This window comes from Podarcis erhardii (genome assembly GCF_964252035.2).
Source record: "Podarcis erhardii genome assembly, chromosome: 2".
Taxonomy (NCBI): domain Eukaryota; kingdom Metazoa; phylum Chordata; class Lepidosauria; order Squamata; family Lacertidae; genus Podarcis; species Podarcis erhardii.
In genome coordinates, this window is record NC_138498.1 from 66,357,945 (window position 1) to 66,372,485 (window position 14,541).

Below are 14,541 nucleotides of genomic sequence, written 5' to 3' on the forward strand. Positions count from 1 at the left end.
CTGTTTTTGGAAAGGCAATCAACCTTTGGATTTCCCACTGAATTGTTGTTTTCCAGTTTAATATGCTGCAAGTGAGGAGGTACATTTGTCAAAAAGCTGTTATTTCTTTCTCTGTCTTTCTGTCTCTAGCCTGATTTGAAAAGACACAGTGACCTAGCCTAGCTGAATTTAAAAAGGTGTTTGTGGGGGGGTGCCCTTTGAATTAGAATGGGAGTGAAAACCTTTGAGCATATGACCTTGAGCATGTAAATTATTTGCCTTCCCTTGCTTTTAGCTCAGAGGCTGTGTGTGTGTGTGTGTGTGTGTGTGTGTCCATGTCCATGCATGTGTGCTAAATATGCATTTGCTGCTAACATCAGACTGGTTTTTATAAGCGCCCCTCTGTATCTTTCGGGAACTGGTGTTTTTTTAGTAGATCTGCCTTGTTAGTGCAGGACTGAAAGGGCTGGTAGTGCATTTACAGTATGCTGCCATCTGGTGATAAAAGGTCTATAGATGCTTTTTGTGAGCTATTTTGATGGCAAGTTAGAACTTTAGAATAATTCACAATAGAGGTGGGCAGGCTTCAGACTTTCAGAATCTATTCTGTTAACTGGATTCCTGAGAATCCACCACCTGGAGCCAGGTGCAGCATACTGGCTGAGGTGGAGCCAGAGGCAAAAAGATGGCTCAAGGGAGAGCCTGCTGCCTACTGCATTGGAATGATTTGCATTTACCACTAAAAATCTACATGGGGAGTTACTACAAATCCTGGTATGGGGTGGCAGAAAAGCTTTTTTCTTTTCTTCAGTTGTTAACCATTGCAAATCGGAAATCCATTACATTACATTCATGAGAATTCTAGCACTGGGAATGCTATCAATATGGCTTTCACAACATCTAAAGCAAACAGCTATGGCAAAAAAAAATTACACTACACAGCAGTTGCAGGATACTAATACCCTGTAAGGTGTTTTACTGAATGCCATTATGTCGGCTTTTTAAAAGTTTTTTTTTAAGGTTATGTTTGTTTAAAGAACTGTGATTTACAGAACAGTTCAAACCACCGATCTGCTATACTGGAGGGGTTTGTATGGTGTGGAAATATCTATCCACCTTTGCTTTGCCTGGCTACAGTGCAACTGGACAGTAGTCACAAGCTATTCTGCAGTACTAGCCAGTGGAAACCCCCCAAAGGGGGTGATTAGAAGCTGGCACAGGATCTTCTGGATCTTGAATAGACTCTGCTGTTGCCCTGTCACCGAAACGGGCCCAATCCAGGCCTCTTTGCTACATCAGCTTGGGAGCAGGTGCGACAAAGAAGCATTTCTTAACCCCTCCCTTTCTGCCCTAGCTGGTGTGAGCAAGCAGCAGAGCTATAGAAGTGGCTGTGCTACTCCATCAAGCCCCACTGCTGTTAGCAGGAGTGGGTTGGAGTGGGGTTGGGATAGTAGAATCATAGAATTGTAGAGTTTAAAGAGACCACAAGGGTCATCTAGTCTAACCACCTGCAATGCAGTAATCTTTTTGTCCAAACGTGGGACTCGAACTCATGACCTTAAGATTGAGTCTCATGCTCTATCGACTGAGCTATAGTAATGCAGCCTTAACAATCAGTCAAAAGTGAGACAGCTCCTGCCCCCTCTCGCTTACAGTCCAAAATATGCAATACAAATGGAAGAAGTGATGGAGAGGGAACAGGAAAGCAAGCAAACTCAGGTATCAGTACTTTGTAATGTTACGTAGTTCTTACAATGAGAAACTGGGGGCGAAACAGTTGAAGGAAGAGGAGAAACCAAATAGAATTGGTCTTCCAGCAGAATTGGTGGGAGTTCGGCTGCTTCCCTTTTCTTCCTCTGCTGCAGCCTGATGGAATGGTTTCTGCCAGATGATAGTTGTTTTTCCTTGAGGCTTAAGGGTGGAGCTACAGCTTCCACTCATCTGCCTAATTTTACTCCTTTGCCTTATGCTCTAATCTCTCATTTCATCAACAGCACATCATGCTTTGAGAATTAAATTAAAAGTGAAACTAGAAGCATAGTAAAAAAAAAATCCACTTTGGATTTTGGGTGCATGTGTGTTTGTTTACAATCAAGTGGTGTATAAATATAATGAAACGAAATGGAGTCCACCATTGCACAAAGCTTCTACTATAGGAGAGCATCGGCGGAAAAGATGGACCTGAACCATCTCTTCCTTGGTGGGGATATGAAAACATGAAAGTATTGGACCAGTAGAAAAGTAGTAAAGAGTAATAAAGATAAATCATTGTACCAGTAGTAAAGAAGTCCTTAAGTTTTTAGGTGCTTTGTTATAAACAAGCCCAATATAAATGAACATAAACTATAATATATAGGTAGTGATGGGGAACCAGTTTTTCCCAGCCCCTGGCCTACTTTCATTTGACGATACAGCTGTTGCAGACCAATGTTGGTCTTCAATCAGCCCCTCTGGGAATCGCTTACTTTTATGCATTGTGGCTTGCAGTGAGCTGTAGGATTCGGGGAGCATGAAGAGAGAGAGAGAGATGATGGGGGGGGCAGGGATGGAAATGGGTGGAGTCAAAATGAATGGATTGATGTAGGTGCGCATATTTCAACCCTGTGCTGTTGGAAAAGGTAAAGTGCGAAGCGTGAACCAGATATAAAAATGGAGGAAATGGGAACACAAATAAAGGATCTTAACCTGCAGCATTGCAAATTTATTCTGGCTCTACTCATTGCTGGCATGTGGCCCTAAACATGCTCCCCCTGAGGCAATGTAACTGGAGACAAATTGTTACAGCTCTGTGTACTCTTTTTAGCTAATAGAATCCCACATAATGGTTCACACAGACATTTGCATCACTTGATCGCTTAACACTTTGATTATCTACACTGATTTAAAACAATATTAAAAGTTCTGTCTGTACGCTTGTATATGCAATTGCTCATTCACACATGCAAATTGTTCTCTGCTTCAGAAATCAAGTGATGAAATCAAGTGCATGAACTGGTTATGAAAGTTATGAGTTCTCCAGCAATAATGTGCTCTTTTCTCTAGAGCAGAGTGTTTCCCAACCTTGAGTCTCCAGCTGTTTTTGGATTACAACTCCCATCATCCCTAGCTAGTGAGACCAGTGGTCAGGGATGATGGGAATTATAGTCAAAAAGCAGCTTGAGATCCAAGGTTGGGAAACACTGGCTAGAGCAGGGGTCAACAACGTTTTCAGCAGGGGGCCGGTCCACTGTCCCTCAGACCTTGTGGGGGGCTGGACTATATTTTGAAGAAAAAAATGAACGAATTGCTATGCCCCACAAATAACCAAGAGATGCATTTTAAATAAAAGCACACATTCTACTCATGTAAAAACATGCTGTTTCCCGGACTGTCTGCGGGCTGGATTTAGAAAGCAGTTGGGCCTTAGTTTGCCTACCCATGGGCTACAGCATGAATTCCTAGTGTGGTGCCTGACAGTAGTTGCTGGGAGGCTTTTACCACACTAAGTGGATTTGGTTCCTGGAATCTCAGCAGAGAGTTGCATGCCAAACAGGAGTTGGTATACTATTGTTCATATACAGTACTAATCACTGGATTTTGCTTATTGCTAATGTTATCATGCAACATTTACATAACCATACAAAATTGGTGAATGCAATATCATTCCCTAAATTAAAAAGTACAGTGGTGCCTCGCAAGACGAAATTAATCCGTTCCGTGAGGCTCTTCGTATAGCGTTTTTTTCGTCTTACGAAGCAAGCCCATTGACAGCTTAGCGGATTAGCGCTATTAGCGGTTTAGTGGCTTTTAGCGATCAGCTGTTAAGCGGCTTATCAGCAGATCAGCTGATAAGCGGCTTAGCGCCTTAGGAAAAGGGGGGGGGAGGGGAAAAAACCCCGCAGGAACTCGCAAGACATTTTCATCTTGCGAAGCAAGCCCATAGGGAAATTCGTTTTGCGAAGCGCCTCCAAAACAGAAAACCCTTTCGTCTAGCGGGTTTTCCGTCTTGTGAGGCGTTCATCTTGCAGGGCACCACTGTAAGTCTTAATTAAAAGTTGCTAGGCTTTTGATAGAAGTTCCTTGACTTTCTTATTTACTTGGGTTCTTTTCAAATTCAAACCTGTTCAGAGGGGTGAATGACAGTCTTTTTCTACCGTTGTAGGTTGTTGTAGTTTTACATTTAGCCCAATGGTTTTCAAACTATGGCTTTCCTCTGCCCTCCCTTGGGGGAAGTTCAGAATGGATGGAAGGGGAAAGAAAGCTCTAGGGAGCAATAGGTTCTTGTGACTATCACAGCTTTTATCTCATTAAGCGAGGTGATATTAAAGATTGTATGCACTTTAGCAGAAGACTGTTTAATTCATATGATTTTTGAGGGTGAATGGCCGATTGCTCCTGTCATTGCCCCATAAGCTCAGTCTGCTTTTGGGAAGAAGTGCTACATTGTTCTTGACAGACTAGGAAAACTTGCCCATATTTTTTTAACGCTTCCTAGAAAGTGATCCTCAGCAGTGGTTGTTGGAAGTGGCCACCCTTGGAAACCAACCATTGGAACGTTTTTCCATCCACCAAGCAAAGTCTGAATTTTTGCTGCCTCAGCTTGTTGTGAATAACTCCCTGCAAGTTACTATATCATCTAGGATCATCCAGAGTCTCGTGTGGCAGTGTCCCGTTCCATTTTTGTGAAATAGTTTGGCAGAATGACTGGCTGGTTCTGAGTGCCTTCTGCTTTTTCTCGTTTTGAACAGGGACTGTTAGCCTTTTCATTGTTAAGGGAAATTAGCTGTTCCTCTAGGTCACTTTGTGGCATGTTAATTGGGGGTTTGCTCCTTTGTTAGCCCTCGGGGTTCTGAGTTCTTTGGGATCAGAAAGCAGATTTTCCTTCAATCATGAACTCCTTTTCTGACACCAGTCAAGCTTGCAAAAATTTACCATTTGCCCGATAATAAATGTTGGAAATGTAATGAGACCGAAGGTACATTCTTTCACCTTTGGTGGACATGCCCAAGGATTAAGACATTCTGGGAGATGATTTATAATGAAATGAAAAAGGTATTTAAATATACCTTTTTGAAGAAACCAGAGGCCTTTCTCCTGGGCATGGTCGGCCAATTGGCGCCAAAGAAGGACAGAACTTTCTTTATGTATGCAACAACAGCAGCAAGAATACTTATTGCAAAGTACTGGACGACACAAGATCTACCCACCCGGGAAGAATGGCAGATGAAGGTGATGGACTACATGGAACTGGCGGAAATGACTGGCAGAATCCAAGACCAGGGAGAAGAGTCGGTGGAAGAAGATTGGAAGAAATTTAAAGTTTATTTACAGAAACGTAAAATTAAGGAATGTTAGAAGGAGGCTGGAATGAAGTTATGTGGCTTTAGCAGAAATATTATAAAGGACTAAGTAAAAATAGACTGTTAATGGAGGAAAGGAGGAAAGGTAAAGTTACATTATATTAAGATAAATTATAGGATAAAAATTGGGAAGGATGGAAAGGATTTGTTGAAATAGCTAACCGAACTAGAATACAAAAAAGGGAGGTATGAGGAGGTCAAGGAAACAAGCAAATGAAAGATAAGCTATGGGAAGGTTTGTTGTGCTTTTGTTGTTGTTTTTTTTAATTGTTTCTATTTTTCTGTTTTTTTATAAGTTTGTGTTTAATTTGGTGTGTTTTCTCTTTTTGTAACCTTTAAAACCTTAATAAATATTATTCTAAAAAAAAAAAAAAAGATATTCCTCAGCTATGGTCTCATTTCATGCATACAATAATAGAATCATTTCTGCTCAACAATGTAATTTTTAGTAGCGTTAAGTATCTATGCTAATTCAGATCTTTTAGCTGACACCCTGCTTTCGGAAAGCCTGGAAGTGAGTTCCTTTTTTCACTTTAAAAAATTGCCTTCTGTCCATGAGGTACATATTGTGGATAATGTTGGCAGTCTATACGCTATCCCTTCATTAGCACATGTTGCATATTAGGATTCTTACAGCAATGGTGATTTTGTGCTACTAGCAAAGTTCAGGAGAGACTCTAGTATCATTCTGCCTAAAATCTTTCTCAGCATTGGTTGCTGATCCACAAAAAAGTGGTGGGCCACAGTAAGCTTCTTACCAACCATTTCCCCCCCTGTTGGATGAACAAGCAAAACTGTATGCTCCCTGTATAAGGATGTATTTCTGAAGACCCATACACAACCCAAATACTGGGAAAACCATAGTAAGGGAATGTAATAGAAGCTGGCAGGAGAGTTTGGGAGAGTACTCTGCAACTTGCTGTTTTCTGGCTTCTACACAGCTAGCTTTAGGCCCTGTTTTGGTGGGGAAGCCTGCTTATTTTGAGATTTTGATTTATAGGTAGTTGCTTCTGATACGTTTTGTTGCTGCTGCTGTTCTATTCAGCAACTTTAGGGGATTTAAATTCTTGGTCTTGTGTATTATTTTACTAGTGAAAGAAAGGTATTCTCTCAATTTGGCATTGTCCAGTTACTGGGATGCTCTGTCACACCCTCCACTAGGGGGCAGGCTCCACTGAAGAAAGAATTGAGAGACAGTAGGAAGCACTGCCTACTCCTCCCCACTCCTGGGTAGTAGGCAGTACCTCCTACTTCCTCCCAAGAGTTGGCATTTTCCTTCCTTTGCAGTGAATGGACACAGCAGGTTCACAGCCTGGCCTTGGCAGCCAGTTCTAGCTGGTAATAACTCCTCTTCATACCAGGCTTGAAAACATAGGTATTGCCTATGGGTGGGTGAGAACCATTTGAAGATAAATGCTGTCCATTGACTCTCAGATGGAACACTGAGTGTTTTCTGGGTACAGACTGCTTAGAGCAATCTATTAAGAAGGGGGGGGGGAATCTCAGTAGAGTCATGGCTCTACATATTGAACTTGAATATCATGTTTCAATCTACTGATCTTCCCAGTAGTTATGGAAGAGAGACTTGATTTTCTTAGAGACTGACCTGGTCGTTCCTTGGAAGGTAGATGAATGTTAAGTGTGATTGCATGGAGTGATACAATAGGGACTAAAAACCGCTTCAGTGACCAACTTAGCATATTAATTTTTTGGCTTTTCTTCCCTCTCACTAGAGCATTCAACCCCAGCCAAGGTGGTGAAAGCTGCAAATCCAAGGCAACGTAAAGGAAGCAAGGCAAGTACTAATGTTCATATTTGTGAATACTCCACAAAGTGTGGGAAGAGGTGGAATGTGACACTCAGTTGTGTATCAGAATGAATTTATGGGACTGTTTCAGTTTTATTATGTGGGTTAACGGTGGTTCTCAGAGCTATCTTGCTTGTGGTTTCTTGACAAAACTTGAAGGCAGCTTTAGGGGTCTTTATTTTTTGTTTCCAGCTCTAACTTTCATGATCAGCACCTTTTTAGTGTATCTGTTCTTAGGCTTTCCTTGCTTGTGCACCTGTTCTGTGCTTGTGGCACTTAGTGGTCTGCAAGTACATGTCTTAATCTGTGTGCAGCTGCTGGTGAATGGATGATTCTGTCTTACGACAGGAGATTTATCTGGAAAGCCTTTTGCAAATACATTTTCAGCTTTGACTCAATTTGCCTGTTACTGGTTTGGTAACAAACAACTCCTGTTAACTGTTTTTGGGAAGATGTGCCAACATCCTTCCCACCCTCCATCATTGGCTGGTTTCTTTAACCCTCTGGGCTTCTCTGCTGTTTATTCCTTGACCATCAGTACAATAGGTTGCCTTCTGCTACACTTGGTGCCCACGGAGCAGTTTTAGTCTGTGGTAAAAATGCTTCAGTCTGCAATGCTGCACATCAGAAAAACTGATGTTTGCTTGTTGAAGTTGCATGTCTGGTTTTAGCTACTATACCTGTACCAAGTAGGCTTGGGTTTATGCTGCTATTTTTTTCTGGGCACTAGAGACTGCATTATAAGAACACACCTGTTGAATCAGACCAGAGACCCATCCTGTTCTGCACAGTGGCAAACTAGATGTTTATGGTATGTCCACAAGCAGGATGTGAGGGCAATAGCACATTCCTGGTGTTGAATGCAATCTTTGGTCCTGGAGGCCAACAATACTAGTAGCTGTGTTTAACTTCATCCCACCATTAATTTATCCAATTCCCCATTAAAGCAAAAGATGGGGTGTGACTACTTAAATTGACCCCTCAGGCACACACACCAGAGATCCACTGCAATTTTGTTGCAGGGGCCCCTCTTTGTGCTAACAAATTAATAACAAAAATAGTTTCCCTTGTATAACAAAAGTAGTTTCCCTTGTATGTTTGCTATGGGTGGTAGGCAATAAAGTTTCATTATTAATGAAATGCCTTCCTTCCTAAAAGTGTGCTCTCGTGTTGTTCTTGCCCAGCTTCATTTGGCCTCTCTGCAACTTTTTTGCTTACTTTATACGTAGTTTTTAAGGGGACTTGACACCTTCCATGGGGTCATGAAGAGTTGGACACAACTAAACGACTAAACGACGGCACCTTACATGCAGGTTCTGTTCCAAACTTTAGAGAGGTCTTTAAGGTGGCATAATTCAGGCTAGATCAGAAGAAATCTCAATGGAATATCAAGGGTTAGAAAATGAAAACAGCTGGAAGCAGGATATGCCATTGATTTGATCTGCAGTCACAGGCTCTGCTAGAGGGCAAAGCTCAAGATGTGCTTGCAAATCAAGAGGCTCTGCTAATTTAAGCTCAGTCAGTCATGGCAAAGTTCATTGAATTATAACATTTATGTGCCATCCGGTATTCCTAGGCATAGACTGTGATGTTTAATGAATAAAAATATTACTGTTTGAAAACATAATGGCAGTAATGCAGCAAGCAACCTTGGCTCAGTAAGGGAGAGAGCTGGTGATGGTTAACTTTATGCAGCCAGTTTTGCAAAACAAAAATTGCCGTGTCATGTGTAAGGATAGCAAAATCTTCCCCATGTAAGACTAATCCATTGTACAATGTCATGCAACGTCCCCTATCTTCTAAGGATATCATTGCTTGCTATTTCCTCCTTTTTCTGGTGACTGAATTCCTTCTTCCCATACTTACTTGGGAAGCAGCATTTGTCCTTGCTGAAACCTGCTTCTCTTTCCACATCCCATACCCCCATCCGCATAGGAAGAATAAAGTCAACCATTTTTCTTAAAGCAAACCTATTGTGTAAGTCAGTTTTATTTTAAGGTAATGTTTCATGTTGCAGACAGTGTGGAGAAACAGATGCACAAATGACTTGAAGATCCACTTAATTATTCCATAGCAGCTGGAATTATTCCAGGAGAAGATACAAATGCTCCTTGCATGTGCATGTGCATCTGTTGAGCTTGTGTGTATTTGCTGAAATGCACACACAGGAATATGTGTGAGGCACTTGCATATCTGCTTTTGGCACTTTCTAAAATATGTGAAACTGCATTTAGGCCACAGTTGAAGTATCCTTATAAGGCAAGAAATGTGGGCCAAATCGATTAGGATTGGCCTTTGAGATTTCTCCTTATTGTATGCATGAGATTCTTGTCATTTAAACCCCAAACATCACTATTTCTGTTTGTTTATTCATTTAATTTTGTTTTTTTGTTTATTTGCAACATTTTAAAATATGCCCTCTACTGAGTTTTAAAGGTGTGAAAAATGCATTTGAAAACCAAAATTAACATAAAAGACAGCAACAACCATATAATCTAGACTACAATCACAGAGCAATAAAGGCCCAGAAGATAATCAGCAACCATTGCAGTTGTTTCAAAGTAGGTGTTTTATGTGAATGGCTAGCCACACCCCCAGAATTAATTATCGTCCCAACCTTTCGTAGCACCTGTGTTGCTAGTGTAAACAGTGTTCACTAGGTGGCACTGTGTTTGCAATGACAACATTTAGTCATGCCTTTATTGCTGAAACTGAATTGAAGCCCTTCCTTCCATTGCATTTTAAGGAGGAACACAAGACTGTGGAAACTGCAGCATTGAAATGTGTCAGGAACAGTTCAGATGACAAGAGAACAAGAATTTAAAGAAGGCAGATTAAATGTACCCAGCAATGCTGCAGCAGACACACCTGCTCTTTTTAAAAAGTGTTTTGTGCAGTTTTAATTTCTAAATGCTTGATATAAATAGTCTTAAGAATTACTCTCTCTGGCAATTGGTGTCACAGGGTAACCAAGTCAAAGATGAATGGGCCTCTAGAGAATGGGTTGCCTTCCAAAGTTGGATTGCAGCTTCCATCAGCCCAGGCAACATAGCCAATGGTCAGGGATGGGGGGGAGTTCTAGTCCAACAACGCCTCAAGAGCATCATGCTAGCTACCCCTTCTCTAGAGAATGTAAGAGTAGGCGCTGCCCATTTACTGTACTCTGTCATGGCCTTTGAAATCTGAAATGTTGTTCACCATGAAAAAGGACAGAAATAGTAGGTGCTTAATATGGATTTTTAAAGGAGGTGAAAAGTTCTCCTGCTGGAGAAATATTGCAGTTTTACAAAGGGGAATTCCTTGTTATATGATACTCTGTTGATTTAATAACTCTGCTTTTTTTACTAGGTTGGTGACTTTGGGGATGCCACAAACTGGCCAACGCCAGGAGAAATAGCTCACAAGAGTGTCCAGGTAAAACACCCATTCTGACTTGAAAAGGAAGGTGCTTCTGTTCTTTGGCATGATTGTGGATGACTAGGGTTCCTGAACGAATAGTGTTCTGTACAAAAGCAAACGATTCCATGGGCCTTTGGGAATTTCCTTGTAGTGAAGTGGCTTGCTATGATGGTAGCATTACAATCCTATTCATGTTTACCGAGTAGGAAGTCCCATTAAGTTAAATGAGACCTACTCTAGGTAACTGTGTTGAATTGCAGCCTTGATATACAATGGTGCCTTGCAAAATGAAATTAATCCGTTCCATGAGGCTCTTCGTATAGCGGTTTTTTCGTCTTGCGAAGCAAGCCCATTGACAGCTTAGCAGATTAGCACTATTAGCGGTTTAGCGGCTTTTAGCGGATCAGCTGATAAGCGGCTTAGGGCTTAGGAAAAGGGGGGGGGAGGGGAAAAACCCCGCAGGAACTCGCAAGACATTTTCGTCTTGCGAAGCAAGCCCATAGGGAAATTCGTTTTGCGAAGCACCTCCAAAACGGAAAACCCTTTCGTCTAGCGGGTTTTCCGTCTTGCGGGGCACCACTGTATATCTTTCTTATGCCTAGGCACCACTATGAAAGTTTGTCTAGTTTAGAAGTAAGGTTTTTTTTAAAAGGTTTTTAGAGTCAGAGTTAAATCCAACTAAGTGATTGTGTGAGCAGAACAACTTCTTGCACAGTGGAACCTCCTATTCTCTGTGTGTTCCCACAGCCCGAAAACTACTCTTGGCGGTTCCCTCATCCCTCTAGAGCAGATTTGGGGATGATGCAGGGGGAGGAGAGAAGGGGAAGTTGTGTTGCAGTGACTAAGTGGGATACAACCCAGAATACTTTAGGCTTAAATTTCTACAGTGCATCAGGATTAACATTTGCACCCTTCTATAAATGCAGTGTCTATTTAGTCTTCCTTAAATCCTGCCAGTTAAAAGTATATATAGAGTAAGAAATCCCTTCAGATTATTGTGTGTGTGTGTGTGTGTGTGTGTGTGTGTGTGTTGAAAGGGAAGTAACAGGGTGGTAAGATCTATGTCCCCTTACACCCAGTAACGAAAATTGAGGAAAATGGAGGGTTGGGTGGCGGAATGGTGCCTTAATTGCCTCCAAAGATCGGTGTTCCCTCAATTTACTGTTTGAAAGTGTTTATTGGATGCAATAAATCACATAATTATGAAAGTTCAGTTAAAATGGTGATTTAATGTACACACAGATAGATAAACATACAATATCCATAGTTGATGGAAAGAGGTAGAAGTATGTAAAACAGATTACATTGTTGTACTTAAAATGAATTGGCATTGTGGAAGCGGGCTTTATACTCATACAAAATTATTTCAGTAACCAACAATCCCTGTTAGGTAAAGGCAGTCATTTATGTAACCTGAACCTAAGCCATTCAGGGCTTTAAAGTAGTGGCTAACACTTTTTATTGGGGCTGGAAATGCACTGGTAACCAGTTCATCTAATACAAAATTGGTATAATGGTATAATTCTGGTCTTGTGACCCCCTGGACAACCACATCCCATACTAGTTGAAGCACTTGTGCTGTCTTCAAAGGCAGCTCTGTATGTAGGGCACATTACTGTAGTCCAATCCATATATCATATAGGTGGATAAATGAGGTGAAGTCTGATCTCTCCATATAGGGCCACAGTTGGTGTACCGGACTAAGCTGGTAAAAGGTATTCCTGAGTACTATTAGGACCTCAACAGCAAGGAATCTAGCAGCACCCCCAAACTGGGAACTTGATTCTTTAGGAGGAGTGCAATCTCATCATGGACAGGTTGAACACCTCTATTCAAGATTACCAGCTCTCCTATCCACAAGACCTCCATCCTGTTTGGATTAAACTGCTGCTCAGTCTTCTTCCTGATCCATCCTCAAAAGGTCTTCAAGCATTGGCTCAGAAGTTCCACAGCCTCCCTAGGTTGGATAGATTGAAAATAAGTGGCGCATCATATTAATCCACAAACAAATGACAACTCAGCCCAAACCTCTGAATAGCTTTCCCCCATTGCTTTATACAGACATTAGATAGCATGAAGGACAGGATAGAACTGTGAGGCACACCATCAAACATGGGGTGCGATATTTGTTACCCAGGCCAGGGTAGTAAAGCCTAAGGAAAATGTGAAGCTACAAACTTTTTTAAAAAAAATGTACTAGGAAGAATATATACTACTCAAGCACTTCTTAATTATTTTAAGATAAGAACGAGCAAGAAACAAACCTCCCCAGTCCCTCTTAAAGGATTATGACTACCTTGTACACGCCCCACGCCCAAAAGACTGTGGACCTGATTATCTGCAACTTGGCAGGCCTAATCTGCACTGGAGGAACTCTTGCATCTGTAAATTTCAACAACTTGGTCAAAAGGAGGGAAATATTGCCGTATTTAGATTTTTCATTATAGTTAATTGGCCTACAGAGCTTCATTTTATATGGAGTGACTTGGAACCTGAGACGTGGATTCAAGAAAAATATCAAGGAAACTTCTGAATTTTTTTTCTGAAGTGCACAGGTGATACAAGGTGAAACTTGGCCTGTGTACACATCCTAGTTTTTGTCTTCTTTCAAATCCTTTAGTGACTGAGGTTGAGGTTGAATGTCTTAAACTTGTTTTTCTAATGGTTAGAGAAATGACCTGTGTTTGTTCATATAAAAAATCTAGGCTTTAGGATATAACTTTGATCAATTCTTAACTTAAAAGAAGGAAAATAGAACATTTTGAATTCATTCAAATTGCTCTGTAGGTTGTAGAGGTATTTATGCCTGCTCACTGAAGGTTGTTTTTTTTTTTAATAAAAAAGATACAGCAAATCAGTTACAAAGCAGGTTAAAGAATAACCCTTTGTTCAGTGGGCAAAGTGTCACTTTTCAATACCAGATTCTCAATCGCTGGGAATTTACCACTGTCTCTGCTTCTGTTAAGTGGAGAAAGCCAACTGCCCTTTGGCTAGTGTTGTGATAGCAGAATTGCAACATGGTGCTTTGTATAAAAGGACAAAGATTAAAGGGTGTATTTTCTTTTTCCAGGGAATTCCCATTCTCTCCACAGCATTTATTTATCTAGTTCTTCTTAGTCCTTGAAAGTGATTTTCAGTTTGGTTTTGCAGGTGGACCAATTTTCTGCATTTTCTCCTTGAACTTTAGTTTGATGCTGCACAAGCTGTCCAGATAACTTGGTTATTGGATGGCATATAAATATTCCTGACAATTTGTTTAAAAACACAGTGGAATCACCAGGAAGCAAATAGGGTGTAAATTGTGGTATAAATTCCAATTATTCCTATTTTATGCATGAGCACAAACTGACCCGCCCCTGATACAGTTCAGAAAGAGAGAACAATTAGTTTACCTATCAGGTAAGCTACGATTTTCTGGGAGTCACATTCCATTCCCTTCTTGGTTGCGCTCTTCCTGCTGAGTGCTTCCTTGTTGTTGCAAACCCTACAGCATTGAGCTATTTGAGCAACCCCCAGTATACTTACTAAAAGTATTGAAGTTCATCTCCTTTAAAAGAAAAAAGTGCTATATTTTTAAAGATTAAATTGAAGGAAGGCAAGAATATACTTACTCCCCCCCAAAAAAAAACCCCATACGTGCACACATATGCAAAAGTGTGCATATGTTCGATTTTACCTGTACATTCTTCCTGTTACTTTCATGTGATGTACCAACATGTCATAAACTTAAAGTGATATTCCCCTACCATGAGCGTATTTGGTCAAATATGCCTAAAGATGTATGCATGGATGAATGTTTGAAGGGGTGAAGAAGTGTGGAAACATGATAATTCATGCTGCGGCACAGAGTCTGTTGTTTCCCCCCCATATTGCTGAGAGTTCAGTTTGAGCAACACTTTTTGGGGGTGCTAAATCTCTGCTTAGGAGAAAGCCAGGAATAGCTCATTACAGATCCCAGGCAGATGATTTCCTTTTAGGGTTTCCCTGCCCACTATGCTCCCTAGCTCAGCGGTGCTA

At 41.0% G+C, this 14,541-nt stretch overlaps 1 protein-coding gene across 4 annotated transcripts in view; it reads left to right on the forward strand.

Annotated features, from left to right (window-relative positions):
• LARP1 (La ribonucleoprotein 1, translational regulator) overlaps window positions 1-14,541 on the forward strand; it is a 67,428-nt gene that overhangs the window by 30,117 nt on the left and 22,770 nt on the right. For all 4 annotated transcript variants that reach the window (XM_081851506.1, XM_081851507.1, XM_081851508.1 and 1 more), the window contains exons 2-3: window positions 7,052-7,113; window positions 10,474-10,539. In XM_081851506.1, the coding sequence (XP_081707632.1) occupies window positions 7,052-7,113; window positions 10,474-10,539 (128 nt within the window). The remainder of the gene's footprint in view (window positions 1-7,051; window positions 7,114-10,473; window positions 10,540-14,541) is intronic.